The sequence below is a fragment of the Ornithorhynchus anatinus genome, chromosome 4, assembly GCF_004115215.2.
Source record: "Ornithorhynchus anatinus isolate Pmale09 chromosome 4, mOrnAna1.pri.v4, whole genome shotgun sequence".
NCBI classification, from domain to species: Eukaryota; Metazoa; Chordata; class Mammalia; order Monotremata; family Ornithorhynchidae; genus Ornithorhynchus; species Ornithorhynchus anatinus.
Window position 1 is genome coordinate 120201710 of NC_041731.1, and position 17268 is coordinate 120218977.

Genomic DNA, 17268 nt, shown 5'->3' on the forward strand with positions numbered 1-17268 from the left:
TAAAGCCAAATGTCAGACAGGGAGAAAGTTATAGAAGATGTCTGCCTGGGATGCAACAATCAGAAATGGAGTAGTTGCCTTGATTGGTGTTTCAGGAGGGTAACGACCCCAAGAGGGGAGAATGAAAATAGTGACAGGCACTGAGGATAACAAATACAACAATTCCACAAATGGAGCCTTGAAGGACCTGGGTTCTAATTCCCCCTCTGCCACATGTCCACTGTGTGACCTTGGGCAAATCCCTTCACTTGTCTGGAGCTCAGTTAGCTCATCTGGAAAATAGGGACTAAGAGTGGGAGCCCTATGGGAGACAGGTACTCTGTCCAACCGGATTAACTTATATCTACCCCAGCGCTTAGAACAATGCTTGGCATGGTAAGCGTTTAACAAGTACCATAATTATCATTATATGCACATGTTATGGAAGGAATTGTCATTCACTGAAAATTCCTTCTTATCATCTACCTCCATATATAAAAATATCATCATCTAGAGTGTCATTCTCTAACCTGAAAGACATTATGTATATGCATATACACGTGCTGGGTGTTACATATAAGTGATTGTATCATTTAAAGATGGAACTGTTTTGGGGCAAAGTTCAGTTATCGAACAAGGTCCTTCCAAATGTTATACCAAGAAAACCTGGGAGTAGAAGGACCTGGGTTCTAAATTCGACTGTGCCCCTTTTCTGCCATGTGACTTCAGACAAGTCACTTAGCTTCTCTGTGCCTCAGTTACCTCATCTGTAAAATGGGGATTAAGACTAAGAACCCCATGTTGGACATGGACTGTGTCCAACCTGTTTAGGTTTTAGCTACCTAGTGCTTAGTACAGAGCCTGGAACATAGTAAGCCCTTAACAAATACCACTTAGAAAAAGACTCCATTTTGGCAATTTGCCAACAGCTAAATATTCTCAGGCTACATGTACTATACCTACAACAGCACTTCTCAAGAATACATACCTCAGCATATATGACTTTTTAACATGGAAATTGCTCCCAAATTTTAAATAGGAGTCGCCTTTAACGTAGCCTGGAAATATTTTTGCCATTAGGGCAACAAAGACAAAACTACACTAAAATTTTCTCCCAGCATCAGGACAACTTCCTTTTATTAAGGGGATTTAAATCCTCTCAAATGACACTGAAAAGAAAATCGATAAACCATCAGAGAAAGGGTTAGAAGGAAAAACCTTTAATAAAAATCTAGCTTGGAAATCAACCAATCAGTAGTATTTATTGAGTGCTTACTCTGTGCAGATCATAGTACTAAGTGCTTGGAGAGTGGAACCATGACATGAAAATATTGAAACCTCCAAAAACCTGTATGATTTTGAACACTTTATCAGAGTCCAAAACAGAATCCAGGGCTCACTTCTTAATGGACTGCTCCTTGAATTCATAATTTGGGAGTGAGAAAATCTCCTACCTGAGCTCTCAGAATTCCCACACCATGTGATACCATCAGCAATGTAGCCAAGGAGGGTATCCTCCAGGGTGAAGAAGTCACGCTGGGCTTTTGCGAACCGATGAGCAAGGTCATAACTCTTACTCCAGAGAAGGGTCTAAAAAAGAAGTGTCAGGAATGGCGTCAATAAAAATAAATATTGCTGTATTTGTAAACTCTTGTTGTACACCAAACACTGTTCTAAGTACTGAGATAGGTATGAGATAATCAGGCTTGACACAGCCCCTGTCCCACACTGGGGCTCACAGTCTAAGTAGGAGGGAGTAGGATTTAATCTCCATTTTACAGATGCAGAAACTGAGGCACAGAGAAGTTATATGACTTATTCAAGGTCACACTGCCAGTAAGTGACAGAGGAAGAATTAGAATCCAGGCCCATCCTCTTTCCACTAGGATCTGCTGCTTCAAATGACTCTTCTTTGTTTAGCCCCTTTGAACACCAAGAAGTGTCATGTTTTCAAAAGGATAAGATTTTTAGCAGAGGAAGACAGTATAAAATATAAACAACTTTTGCCACTAGCTGGTCTTTCCCAAACCCTTAGTATTCATTCTTTCATTCAATAGTATTTAATGAGCGCTTACTATGTGCAGAGCACTGTACTAAGCGCTAGTACAGTGCACTGTATTCATTAGGCGCTTAGTAAACACTATCATTGCTACCCTTTGCCTCCAAAATGGCGGTGAGACATCCAAAAGCCAGCCTGGAGAGCACTCTACCACACCTGCAGCGTGGTAGAGCATGACCTAGTGGAAAGAGCACGAGCCTGGGAGTCAGAAGACCTAAATTCTAATCCCGGCTATACCACCTGTCTGCTGAGCAACCTAGAGGAAGTCACTTGATTTCTCTGTGCCTCAATTGGTTCATCCATAAAATGGTAATTAAATCGTACTTCTACTACTTATACTGTGAGCCCTGTGTGGGACAGGGACTGTGTCCAACCTGATTATCTTGTATCTATTTTAGTGCTTAGGACAGTGCTTGGCACGTAGTACATGCTTAACAAACATTATTATGATTATTATTACTATTATCTGCAGTTGTAGGGATCTGTAGGGTGGAAGGATAACAAAACCTAAGCAGCTTGGCTTAGTGGATAGAGCATGGGTCTGGGGGATCAGAAGGTCCTGGGTTTTAATCCCAGATCAGCCACATGACTGCTGAGTGGCCTTGGACAAGTCATTTAGCTTCTCTGGGCCTCAGTTCCTCATCTGCAAAATGGGGATTAAGAGTGTGAGCACCATGTGGGACAGAGACTCTGTCTAACCTGATTAACTTGTATCTACCACAGCGCTCAGAACAGTGTTTGGCACAGAGTAAGTGCTTAACAAGTACCATAATTATTATTACTATTACAATTGCAATGTTACTATTACAATTGCAATTGAAACTCAATCCAAAAAGGGTGAGAGAGAAGAGGGGCCGTGGGTAAGCAACCACACTCCAAACATTCCCGGGCCTGTCTTGCTTAACCATTAAGGTTAGTTCTTGCTTTTGATCCATAAGGCCACATTGCTGGTAAGGAGTAATAGTAGTTTATTCCCCCACTTATCATTCCTTCATCAAAGAAAAGCAGTGAAGTAATTTCAGGGCCAGCTGCAAGCTCCCCCAACCACTTCCATTACAGCTCCCACTTTGGAACTTGATTTCCTCCTTGTCACAGAAAGAATTTTCCCAGGGGCAAAAAAAAAACCATGTTCTGAGGGTCATCACTAACTGCCCCTGACAATCATGATTAGGTGTCCCTTGTTGCTAAAGTGGCTCTGGGCATTTCACTTCAATCTTGGGATCTGCTCTGTTTTGCACTGCTGGGCCAGAGGAGGGAAAATAAGGAAAAGGGAGGAGATGCATTCCTCTCTCTGAAAATTCCTATTCTCCTAGGGACCCACAGAAGCCTGGGGCTGAACATGAGACTCTGACATAGAGGTCAGAAACTGCCTAACATCCCCTGAAGATAAGGGAAGAGGAAAGAAAATGTCTCTTTTGATGGTATGTGTGAAGTCCTTACTATATGCCAGGCACCGTACTGAGCGCTGAAGTAAACATGAGCTAATCAGGTTGAATGCAGTCTATGTCCTACATGGGGCTCACGGTCTTAACCCCCATTTTACAGATGAGGGAACTGAGGCTCAAAGAAATGAAGCAACTTGATCACGGTCACAGAGTAGACAAGTGGCAGAGCCGGGATGCTCAGTGTGGGTGGGGAATGTGTTTGGTTATTGTTGAATTGTACTCTCCCAAGCGCTTAGTACGGTAATCTGCACCCAGTGAGCACTAGATAAATAGAATTGCATAAAAGAATGAATGAATGATTGAAACCCAGTTCCTTCTGACTCCCATGCCTGTGCTCTATCCACTAGGCCAGGCTGCTTCTCTGTGGATTCTTCTAGGTAGCCCATTAAGGCTGACGTGTGGAAGCCAAGCTATAAATCGGGAATAAGAACTGAAAAGCAAGCAGCAGCCGCACTAAGCCTGCAGGCTGGGCAGAGTTTGGGGCCAACCCTCCACAATTATAGGCAGTCGGAGGGAGTCGGAGAAAATGACCGCGGGCTCTGGATTTGGAAATTGGAGGGTGGGGCATGAATTTGGAAACAGTGGGAACTCTGTGAAACTGAGGCAGAATTCATTTCTACGTGGGAAGGAATGAAGGGAATGGGGAACATATTTGGTAGGCACTGTATGTGTGAAAGGATCCAGGATGCTAAGAGTTGGCATTTGTTAAGCGCTTATTATGTGCCGAGCACTGTTCTAAGTGCTGGGGTAGATGCAGGGTAATCAGGTTGTCCCACATGAGGCTCACAGTTAATCCCCATTTTACAGATGAGGTAACTGAGGCACAGAGAAATTAAGTGACTTGCCCACAGTCACACAGCTGACAAGTGGCAGAGCTGGGATTCGAACTCATGACCTCTGACTCCCAAGCCTGTGCTCTTTCCACTGAGCCACGCTGCTTCGTGGGAGTTAGTCAGTCACTTATATTTACTAAGCGGTTGGGAGAGTACAATATAACAATGCAACAGACACATTCCCTGCCTATAACAAGCTTACGGTCTAGAGGAGGAGACAGACATTAAATAGATAAAATTACAGATATGAGTAGACATCTGACAGGTATCTAACTGGTACTTGTCATTAAGCCACATCTGAGTCACTGTAAATGGCCACCATCCCCTGGATCCCATAGAGAAGCGGTGTGGCTTAGTGGAAAGAGTACAGGTTTGGGAGTCGGAGGTCGTGGGTTCTAATCCTGACTCTGTCACTTGTAACTGTGTGACTTTGGGCAAGTCACTTCACTTCTCTATGCCTCAGTGACCTCATCTGTAAAATGGGGTTTAAGGCTGTGGAACAACATGATTACCTTGTATCTAGCCCAGTGCTTAGAACAATGCTTGGCACATAATAAGAGCTTAACAAATACCATCATCATTATTATTATTATAAAAAAGATGCATAAAGAGTCGTTCCAACACTTCTCTAGCTCTATAGTCAGTCAATGAACCATTTTTATTGAGCACTTACTGTGTGTAGAGCACTATACTATGTGCTCAGGAAGAGTATAATATAACAATATAACAGAGGCAATCCCTGCCTACAATGAGCTTACAGACTGGGGAACTCTACAAATCTCTACAACTGGGTAGGAAAAAGAAGACCCCTAAAAAAAGGGTCGTGCAAATCAGGTCAATCAGTGGATTGGAATCCCACTCTGTCACAAAGAGACAAGATAACCCAAGATGATCTAGACTGTGAGCTCATTGTGGGCAGGGAATGTGTCTATTTGTTAATGTACCATACTCTTCCAAGCTCTTAGTACAGTGCTTAGCACACATTAAGAGCTCAATAAATACAACTGAATAAATGAATGATCCTCAGATTCCATTCCTGGGCACTGAGGCATGAGAGCAGAGCCCTAACTTTCCGTGGATAAACCACAGGTCTGGGAGTCAGAAGTTCATAAAATAATAATAATAATGATGATGGTATTTGTTAAGCACTTACTATGTGCCAAGCACTGTTCTAAGCACTGGGGTAGACGGAAGGAACTCACACATTTAATGCCCATTTTACAGATGAGGTAACTGAGGCGCAGAGAAGTTAAGTGAACTGCCCAAAGTCACACAGCAGACAAGTGGCAGAGCCAGGATTAGAACCCACGGTCTCTGACTCCCAAGCCCGTGCTCTTTCCACTAAGCCAAGCTGCTTCTCTTGGGGTCTAATCCCTGCTTTGCCACTTGTCTGCTGTGTGACCCTGGGCAAGTCATTTCACTTCTCTGGGCCTCAGTTACAGCATCTGTAAAATAGGATTGAAACTGTGAGCCCCACTTGGGACAGGGACTGGGTCCCACCCGATTAGCTCAAATCCACCCCAGCACTTAGAGCGGTGTTTGGCACATAGTAAGTGCTTAGGAAATACCATAATAGTTATTATTATATGTTATAGTTATTATATTATATATTATATTGTTATATATTATAGTTATTATTTATTAAGTCTGAATAATGGGTACGAAGGTACTTCAAGGACCTATAGTGCATAGTGGATAGAGCACAGGCCTGGGAGTCAGAAGGTCATGGGTTCTAATCCCATCTCCACCACTTGTCTGCTGAGTGGCTTGGGCAAGTCACTTTACTTTTCTTTGCCTCAGTTACCTCTTCTGTAAAATGGGGATTGACACTGTGAGTCCCACATGGGGCAGGGATTGTGTCCCGCCTGATTTGCTTGTGTCCACCCCAGTGCTTAGTACAGTGTCCGGGGCATAGTAAGTGCTTAACAAATACCACAATTATTATTATTATCATTATTACTATTGGCTTGACCCACTTACATGGCAGTAGATACAACCAGTACATGGGGAAGTAGTGAACTGCAAATCAATTAATCAATCATATTTATTGAAGGCATACTCTGTGCAGACCATTGTACTAAGCACTTGGGAGAGTACAACAGAATTAGCAAACAGATTCCCTGCCCATCCTGAACAATGCACTGGTTGTGTAGACTGTGAATAGAGCTTTTGTTGTACGTAGTGGAAGGCTACACACCTGGAATAGGGGTGCCTGTTTTGAAGGGATTGTCTCTATTTGTTGCCGAATTGTACTTTCCAAGCACTTAGTACAGTGTTCTGCACACAGTAAGTGCTCAATAAATACTATTGAATGAATGACTATAACCAAAGGATTCCACCTCTACAATTTTCCCCCCTTCAGTGCCAAGTACTGACTTGATCTTCCTGACCTTTGGGGCAGGAAGTAATGGGCAAGAGAGAGGCATAAAATAAACACCTTCCTTAATGTGGAGTGCGATGAGAAATCCCTCTGGGATTTAAAGAGAGAGGGGACCTGGTCAGAGTGATGACAGAGAAAATGCAACTTGGCAGTAGCACTGTTCTATTTTCAGGCTCCACCCTGACCTTTCTCAATTCACCCGAGGGAGTTCTGTAGTCACAAGGAGAGGCTCAGATCCTTTGTGCGGAAGAATTAGACGACAAGAGCTGGCTTGCGGAATCGGTGGATGAATCAGGCAAGGGAAACAACCTGGCCCCCAAGTCAGATGCTTCACCTTATATATGCCTGTAATGGTTGGTAAGGGTGACCAAAATCCAGAGACTCTTCATTAACTTAATGGAGCCCTGTTAAATGCCTAATTTCTAAACCCTCTGTAGTGTCTCCGGGCTTTTAAGAAGGAAGAGCCAAGTGGAAAGTAGAGTGCCTAGAGCAGTGCTCTGCACTTGGTTGGCCCGTCACCGGTGATGGTGACAATGAAAAGTGAACTGAGGTTTAGTGGGAGCCCTTAAAACAGAAACCTTTTAAAGCAAGCCATTGATTCAAGGGGGGGTGGTCTTCAGAAAAGGAAGTTCATGATAAATTACCGACTGCAAAAGAGGTATAGGAAAAACCTTGGCAGAACTGAGTTTCCCTGTGCTTCCTTTCAGACTTCCAGAGGTAGAAATGACCAGAATTGGATTTAGAGAAGATGTGGAGAGAATCACGATCAAGTCAATGGTCTTCTAGATTTTATCCCAGGGAAATAAGCTTTCTGACTTAGGGAATACTTGAGAGAACTGAAACTCTTCATTCATTCATTCATTCAATAGTATGAATTCTGCACTGTACTAAGCACTTGGAATGTACAAATCGGCAATCCCTGCCCATTGACGGGCTTACAGTCTAATCGGGGGAGACGGACAGACAAAAACAATAGCAATAAATAGAATCAAGGGGATGTTCATCTCGTTTAAGCAATAGCGATAAATAGAATCAAGGTGAAGTACATCTCATTAACAAAATAAATAGGGTAATAAAAATATATACAAATGAGCGGACGAGCACAGTGCTGAGGGGAGGGGAAGGGAGAGGGGGGAGGAGCAGAGGGAAAGTGGGGTAAAAGGGGCTTAGCTGAGGGGAGGTGAAGGGGGCGGGTAGAGGTCAATCTCACTGGCCACATAGCCCAAGAGATCAGCCATAGCCAAAGACAGCCACCGATGGTCTCTAGACTATAACATTTTCCTTAGACTGAAAGCTCCTTGCGGGCAGGGATCATCTATGCCGACCCTTCTGTATTGTACTCTCCAAAGCACTTAGCACAGTGCTCTGCACACAGCAAGTACTCAGTAAATACCAATCATTGAGTGAGTAATGGATTGGATTGGGCCTAGTGGAAAGAGGCCTGGGAGTCAGAGGACTTGAGTTCTAAATCCCAGCTCTACTGCTTAATAATAATAATCATAATAATTATGATACTTGTTAAGCACTTACTATGTGCCAAGCACGGCTCTCAGAGCTGGGGTAGATACAAGGTAATAATAATAATAATAATGTTGGTATTTGTTAAGCGCTTACTATGAGCCGAGCACTGTTCTAAGCGCTGGGGTAGACACAAGGGAATCAGGTTGTCCCACGTGGGGCTCACAGTCTTAATCCCCATTTTACAGATGAGGTAACTGAGGCACCGAGAAGTTAAGTGACTTGCCCAAAGTCACACAGCTGACAAGTGGCCAAGCCGGGATTTGAACCCATGACCTCTGACTCCAAAACCCGTGCTATTTCCACTAAGCCACGGAATTGGGTTGAACACGGTTCCCGTCTCACATGGGGCTCACAGTGTTAGAAGAGGTAACTGAGGCATAGGGAAGTGAAATGACTTGCCCAAGGTCCCACAACAGACAAGTGGCAGAGCCAGGATTAGAACCCAGGTCGGGAAGAAGCTTGGTTCAGTGGAAAGAGCCTGGGCTTCGGAGTCAGCGGTCATGGGTTCGACTCCCGGCTCTGCCACTTGTCAGCTGTGTGACTTGTGGGCAAATCACTTCACTTCTCTGTGCCGCAGTTACCTCACCTGTAAAATGGGGATTAACTGTGAGCCTCACGTGGGACAACCTGATTACCCTGTATCTACCCCAGCACTTAGAACAGTGCTCTGCACATAGTAAGCGCTTAACAAATACCAACATTATCATTATTATTATTATTATACTGACTCCTAGTCTATACTCTATTCACTAAGCAAAGCTTATTCCCGTGGCTTGTCTGCTGTGCGACCTTGGACAAGTCACTTTACTTCTCTGTACCTTGGTTCCCTTATCTGCAAAATGGCGATTCAATACCTGTTCTTTCTACTAGGGAAGCTGGAGTGAATGAGAAAGGTTTATATCTCAAAAGGCAGCATAGACTACTGGAAAGACTACGGCGCTATGGGAAGCAGCATGGCTCAATGGAAAGAGCAGGGGCTTGGGAGTGAGAGGACGTGGGTTCTAGTCCCGGCTCCACCACTTGTCTGCTGCATTAACTTCGCCAAGTAATTTACTTGCCCATGAACAGCGTGGCTCAGTGGCAAGAGCCCAGGCTTGGGAGTCAGAGGTCATGGGTTTGTATCCCAGCTCTGCCACTTGTCAGCTGTGTGACTGTGGGCAAGTCACTTCACTTCTCTGGGCCTCAGTTCCCTCATCTGTAAAATGGGGATTAAGACTGTGAGCCTCATGTGGGACAATCTGATTTCCCTGTATCTCCCCCAGCGCTTAGAACAGTGCTCGGCACATAGTAAGCGCTTAACGAATAGCAACATTATTATTTACTTTTCTGTGCCTCAGTTACCTCATCTGTAAAATAGGGATTAAGACTGAGCCCCATGTGGGACAACCCACCTTTTATTACATTTTATTTACCCCAGCGCTTAGAACAGAGCTTGGCACATATTCATTCAATAGTATTTATTGAGTGCTTTCTATGTGCAGAGCACTGTACTAAGCGCTTGGAATATACAAAGCAACAGATACAGTCCCTGCCCATTGACGGGTTTACAGTCTGATCGGGGGAGATCACATAGTAAGCACTTAACAAATATGGTAATTATTATTATTATTATTAATTAGAAATCAGGAGACTTAGCTCAGCCAGTGACCTGTTTACCTTGGGAAAATTGCTAATCTCTCTATTTCTCAATTTCTTCATTGGTAAAATGGAGAGAAAATACCTACTTTCTCTACTGTGAACCCATTGTGGGTCAGGGATTACGTCTGATCTGATTATCTTGTAACAACCCAGTGTTTGTCACATAGTAAGAACTTAATAAAATAATATTATTACTATTATTGTTATTATTAGAGAGACACGATTTAAAATTAATAACATCACAAGAAGCTTTTTACCTTGTTGCATGGCACCTTGTTAGCAGAATGAGCTGCTAACTCCATTAGTGGCTGATAATCTTTTACTGTGATCTCGCATGGGTTCTTCTGAATAAATCCATTTTTAAATGTTTTCCAAATCCTCACACAGTCTATATCTCTGTAAAAAAAGAAATGGAATTTGATTATCAGTTATATAAAACCAAGTTTTCAATGCCGGATAAGTTTGGATTTCACTTCATTCAGCTATGCGTCTACTAAAGAAAACTAGAGAAGATTGTTATTCTTTAGGTATTTAAGACCGATGGTGCCAGGGTAAAACCGAAAAATCATAGGTTTGGAGTAGGAAATGATTAAGATTTTCAGCAAAGAGATTCCTTAGCTTTTTGGAAAATGTGAAAGACCTATGTCTCACTAGCTTTAATAAGCCCTAGACTGTAAGCTCCTCTCTACTCAGTGAGCCCCTTTTGGGCAGGGAACATGACTACCGACTCTGTTACATTGTACTCTCCCAAATGTTTAATGTACTGCTCTACTCACAGCAAGCTCTCGGTAAATACCATAGATCGACTGATAGATAAGCAAAGTCTATCATACTAGTTTTTTCTTCTAGCGCAAACATCCATTGCTTACTACAGCCTTGCAGATAGAACCTCCTGGGGCAGTAGGGCTGAGCAGCACATGCGTTTCAAACAATAATAATAATTGTGGTATTTATTAAGCACTTACTATGGATACAAGCAAATCAGGTTGTATACAGCCCCTGTCTCACATGGGGCTCACAGTCTTAATCCCCATTTTACAGATGAGGCAATTGAGACACGGAGAAGTTAAGTGACTTACCCAAGGTCACATAACAGACAAGTGGCAGAGCCAGGATTAGAATCCATGACCTTCTGACTCCCAGGCCCATGCTCTATCCACTACGTCATGGTACTGCTCATGAAATGCCCTCAATCAATCAGTAATATTTATTGAACACTTACTGTGTGCACAGCACTGAACAAAGCACTTAGGAGAGTACGATATAGCAGAGTTGGTAGACATGTCCTTGCCCACGAGGACCTTACAGTCCAGAGGGGACTCTGTATACCTTCCTTTCAATCGAAAGATTTATTTTTGTCAAAATTCTAAACACTGATTGCATCTACTTAAATTTTCTCTTTTTCCTAGGTCATTAACCCTCTCTTCCTCTTGCTTTTCTGATGATATTCTGTTCCTATAGAGCCTGTTCAAATACTGTCTCGTCTTATGCCATCAAGTCATTTCCAATTCATAGTGACACCACAGACACATCTCTCCCAGAATGTCCCATTCTCTATCTGCAATCATTCTGGTAGTGAATCCTTAGAGTTTTTGTGGTAAAAATCCGGAAGTGGTTTACTATTGCTTCCTTCCATGCAGTAAACTTGAGTCTCTGCCCTCTCCCCTGCCACTGCTGCCCAGCATGGGTGAGTTTTGACTTGTAGCAGATGGCCTTCCACTCCCTAGCCACCGGCCAAGCTAGGAATGGAATGGGTAGGCCTCTGCTTGACTCTCCCTCCCATAGCCGAGACCGGTAGACTACTGGAAACTCTCTAGTTGAGACCCTCAGAGGGGTCAAAGATTGTCAGGCCCACTATAAATAGTAGTTTTAAGATACATTTTCCATAGGATAATACTTTTTATATAACAGAATCCACCTTTGATTTAGATAGTTTTGGTTAATAAACTACATCTATAATCATCTCCTGAATCTTTAAGATAATAAACTTTTTCTAAAGCACCTGAGAAATTAATGACAGAAGAGCCTATATTTTTCACTTGAAAATATCATTTAGTTGCCGGCTTTATTCCTCTTTGTATTGGTTCATTCTGTCTGCATGGCGAAACACTGAGAACTCTGAGGAACTCCACAGCACTGAGATTGGTAGATTAGGTAATTATTTGTGGAGCAATTGATCTTCAAGATTGGTCCTTCTTATGACACCACTTCCTGCACAGACATGTTTCTAATGATACTGGCCATAGTTAAGAGGCATCTATTACCACTCACTCCACCTCAAAATGCTGATCCTGACTCCTCAGAGGCAAGCAGATGCTGAAGAGACTCCCACAGAGAATCCAGTTTAAAGGCCTAATCTTTTTTCAATGAAGTCTCCCACTGATATAATACTGTTGGTATTTGTTAAGCACTTACTATGTGCAGAGCACTGTTCTAAGCGCTGGGGTAGATACAGGGTCATCAGGTTGTCCCTCGTGAGGCTCACAGTTAGTCCCCATTTTACAGATGAGGTAACTGAGGCACAGAAGTTAAGTGACGCCCACAGTCACACAGCTGACAAGTGGAAGAGCTGGGATACGAACCCATGGCCTCTGACTCCCAAGCCCGGGCTCTTTCCACTGAGCCACGCTGCTTCTCTATCAGGGCATGATATCCCACATGCCCTGTTATTATTAATAATACTAAGAATAATATTAGTATTTGTGTTTACTGTCTGCCAAGCACTGTACTAAATGTTTAGGGAAATGTGATACAAGCTGATCTGATTCAGTCCCTGTCCCAGATGGGACTTCCAGTCAAAGTCCCAGGCTTAGTAAGTCCCTCCTCATTCCCCCTACTCCCTCCCCCTGCTCTTCCCCCTTCCCCTCCCCACAGCACTTGTGCATATTTGTATATATTATTTATTACTCTATTTTTTAATTAATGATGCCTATATATCTATGATTCTATTTATCTTGATGGCACTGAAGCCTGACTACTTGTTTTGTTTTGTTATCTGTCTACCCTGTTTAGACTGTGAGCCTGTTGTTGGGCAAGGAATGTCTCTGTGTGTTGCCGAATTGTACATTCCAAGCTCTTAGTACAGTGCTCTGCACACAGTAAGTACTCAATATATACGATTGAAGGAATGAAGTATTAGAGGAAAGACATTAACCTCCATTTTACAGTTGCGGAGCAGCATGACCTATATGCATTTTTGCCTTGCTACAAACATAGAAATACACTATTAAAATTGCTTTCTATGTGCAATATTATAACTATCTGGTTCCCGGTAGGATTTTTAAATACGCTTTCAAGTATTTGAACCCTCATCAGCTCAAACATAAACATTTTCCACGGAAGACTCTATGCAATCAGCTCAAAACTAATAAAAATAATTATGATATTTTTTGAGAACTATGTGCCAAACCCTGCTAAACAGTAAGCACTGGTATAGATACAGGTTGTGTCCTACATAGGCTCGCAGTCCATGTAGAGGGAGAACAGACATTGAATCCCCAATTTACAGATGAGGAAACTGAGGCCCACAAAAGTTAAATAACTTGCCCAAGTTCACCCAGCAGACAAGTGGCTGACCCAGAATTAGAACGCAAGTCCTCTAACTCCCAGGCCCAGTCTTTATCCACCAGGCCACACTACTTCTACAAAGAAGCTTTTTCACTGCCCCGATCACATTCAGTCTTGAAACACTGTGGCCTTCTCCCAGTGAATTTCATTAAGAAATGACAAAACTTTGACCAGAAGTTTGATAAGATGGAGAAGTGGTGCCGGAATTTCTGTTGTTGGCATCATTCCTGTCCCTGACCTCCTTTTGCCTAAATCAATCCCCCACTTTCTCTTAACTAACCACACTATTCTCTGCTCTCACTTGGAAGGACCTGCCTGTAAGATCTCCTAGCCCCGAGAGGAAATATAGTTGATACATTTCTGGACTCCGAATATTGTATCCCTAGGGAAACTGGGAGTTGAAGGAAATTGGAGGAAGTCCATGTTGAAGACTTCTGCCTAGCTGCCTCTGGAGGCTGGGGGCGAACACCCCACAATTCATGTTACATCTGTGTCCTTCCATCATCAGTATTTATTGAGTGCTTAACACACACTGATGGTTAAGAAAGGAGTTCTGGCCTTCTTTAATCTTCTCACCTGGAGCCAGGCTCAGAATTATGACCATGTGAAGTTCATGGGGCCTGCTCAGCTCTACCTGTAATCTCCATGTGTGTGCTTTCAGTGGCTTCTCTGGAATTCCAAACAGAACTGAGTGGTTGCCCATTCATCTCTGCATCAAACCTAAACTCTTACTATCCACTTTTAGGCACTTCATCAGCGTCTCCTCCTATCTTAACTCACAGATCTCCTACTACAACCCAGTCTTCACACTTGGCTCCTCTAATGCCAACTTACCCATTGTGCCTCGATCTCGTCTAACTCACTGTTGACCCTCTGCTCCATCCCTCCTCTGGACTGAAATTCTTTCTCCTTTCACATGCTTTAGACCACCACTCCCTTCCCTTTCCAAGCCCTCCTGAAATCATATCTCTTCCTAGAGGCCTTCCCTGACTAAGCCATCATTCCCCTCACTCCCGCTCCCTTCTGTCTTGCCTAAGCATTTGGATCTGTACCTTTTAAGCACTTGATATTTATCCCACCCTCAGCCCCACGACACTCATGTACATGTCCATAATTTATTTTATGTCTGTCCCCCCTATAGACTGCAAGCTCCTTGAGGGAAGGGTACATGTCTGCCAACTCTGTTGTACTTTACCAAGCACGTAGGACAGTGCTCTGTACACAGTAAGTGTTCAGTAAATGCCATCCATTGATTGATTGATTGAACTGAGATTTAGTGAGAAAAATTCAGGCTTCCATACTGTTTTCCCATTGCTTTTCTCTTTATGGTGTGATAGGTAAACCTGGACAGAATAAGCTGCTCAAAAGGGGTTGGAGATTTGTCCTTTCCGACTCTTCTCATCTGTTCCTTGGCCTAGTGGATAGACCATGACGTTGTAAATCAGAAGGACCTGGGTTCTAATCCCATCTCTTCCACTTGCCTGCTTTGTGACCTTGGAAAGTCACTTAACTTCTCTGTGCTTTAGTTACCTCATCTCTAAAATGGGGATTAGGATTGCAAGCCCCATGTGGGACAGGGACTGTCCAACCTAATATCTTGTATCTATCCCATCGCTTAGAAAAGAGCTTGACACATAGTAAGTGCTTAACAAATACCATCATTATTATCATTATTAGTAGTAGTAGTACCTCATGGCACTCAGGCTCTAGGCCTGACTGCTCAATTCATGTTGGCCCCCCGTAAAACAATCTCGAAGGGTAGGGTGTCCATTTTTGTAGTGGCCCACTGGGTCTGCTCCTTTGAGAGCTTGGCTACCGCACTGGGCTTCTCTTGGCCTCCATCAAGCCAAAGTCTGGCTGAAAGCAGTGGCTGAGACACCCAGATATAGCATGTGGAGTCTTCCAGAATAGAAAGGGGAAAAATCAAATAGTGTTAACACCAATATAAACACAGTATAGGGCTCTCTAAAACCATACTGAAACACACTGATTCCTGGCTTTTAGACACCCAGCTGCAGTCAGATAATCAAACACCTGGAGAACTCTGTAGTATCATTATCACCATCAATTCTATCTTTACTGAGGTCTTACTGTGCAGAAAAAGAGCACTGCAGGAAATGATTGGACATAAAGAGGAAGTAGAAGGTGTGAACCCTGTATACCCTTGAGGTCTTTACAGTCTAAAGGGAAAGGATAAGAAACCAAAGCATATTGCTGTCCTCTGGGGTTCGAAAATGGCATCGCCTATTTTATCTTTTTATGCAAACATGGCTGATAAGATTGATATATGACTGATAACCCCTTCCACATCAAGTACATGCAAATTCTGACCCTACCCATTTGCTCCCAGCATTCCCTGGTACCACCTCAGTTCTGCCACTCAGTGCCACGATCTTCTGAAATCCTCTAATCTGAGAGTCAGACCACCCCTATTCTAATCCATGCATGCCCGGCTGAGTCTTCTGATTCTGCCTCCATCCCCACATGTCCACTGCTATTCAATCAATCGGTCAATCAATCAATTGTATTTATCAAGTGCATACTTTGTGCGGAGCTCTTTACCAAGCACTTGGGAAGGTACAACACAACGGAATGGGTAGACACTGCAAGGCATACCACAGGGAAATATGGGTAATTTATTTATTTATATTCATGCCTGTCTCCTCCTCTAGATTGCACTTTCCCAAGTGCTTAATACAGTGCTCGGTACTCAGCAGTGCTCAATAAATACGATTGAATGAATGAATGAATCTGCACTTTGCTTCCTTATATTTTGAAAATGTTTCCTCTGGCCTCGTATTGACAGTCCCCCAACTTCAGCTCACCAGAAAACATCTATCTGGAGTGATCCATTGTCTCATGCAATCCTTCCAGTCAAGAGGAGATGTGATGAGCATTGCTTGATGCAAACCAACTGTCTGCAATCTGGGCCCTTATGGTTGCTGATTCAATTTTCCATCTGAAATTAAAGGTTGGACGCTAGGCTCTATAGTCCTCCAGTTGAGGTTCAATTGTGAAATAGTGTAGCAGCCACAATTTGCCTGCCTCCTGAGGAATATATTTACCTTCTTGATTCAGTTTGGAGTGACACAAGAAAAGAAAGGAGAGACTAATCAAGTTTTTGTCCGACTTGCCCCGAGGCCAAAATAAATCGAAATAATCATTGAATTCACAAGGGAGAGTACAATACAGCAGAGTTGGCGGATATGTTCCCTGCCCACAATGAGCTTACGTTCTAGAACTCCAATGCTCATTAACAAAAACATTAGGTGACTAGGGCACGTAGTGAATGATAGGAGGCAGATATCAAAAGCTATTTTTCAGTCTTAAATAGGAAGGTAGACATCTGTAAGATATATATTTCCATTCCGTAAAATGCACCAGCTCATCTAAATAAAAGAACTGAATTCAAAACTTACTTAGCATTGAGGTTATAGGGAGAAATAATATTTACAAAATTAATATCAATCAACTGGGCAATTGGCCTCATGTCCACTCATTTGACTGATACAAGTTAAATAATTAATTAAAAGCATTAATCTAGGTCCAAAAATTCCATTTTTTTCTACAAAGAAGTGCATAAGTCTGTCTGAGGCAAGTAAATCCTAGGGAAACTGTCTGCTAAGAACACATTTTCTGCACTGAAAATGAATATGTGTCTCTAAGAGGAGAAGCACCAGAAATATTCTCTCCAGTGCATTAATTTTCTAGATTTGGCTAACCTGGAAGGATATCATTCCAACTGAAGAAATGTGTGGAATGGAAGGCTGGAAAAGGATTGATTTCATGATGTTATATTTGTTTTCTCTTCTCTGAAGTGAGTACAATGGAAAGCTAGGCTTTTAA

The 17268-nt window shown here is 42.9% G+C and overlaps 1 protein-coding gene and 1 non-coding gene across 2 annotated transcripts in view; both read right to left on the minus strand.

The window, feature by feature from the left end:
- Positions 1 to 17268, minus strand: part of CD38 (CD38 molecule) — a 75054-nt gene that overhangs the window by 22385 nt on the left and 35401 nt on the right. The window contains exons 2-3 of the mRNA XM_007664272.4: positions 10113 to 10251; positions 1434 to 1569 (exon numbers count right to left, since the gene is read on the minus strand). Of these exons, the coding sequence (XP_007662462.1) occupies positions 1434 to 1569; positions 10113 to 10251 (275 nt within the window). The remainder of the gene's footprint in view (positions 1 to 1433; positions 1570 to 10112; positions 10252 to 17268) is intronic.
- On the minus strand, positions 11553 to 11690 carry LOC114811918. The gene has a single exon (XR_003759613.1). It is a non-coding gene; the product is annotated as a small nucleolar RNA SNORA7 (small nucleolar RNA).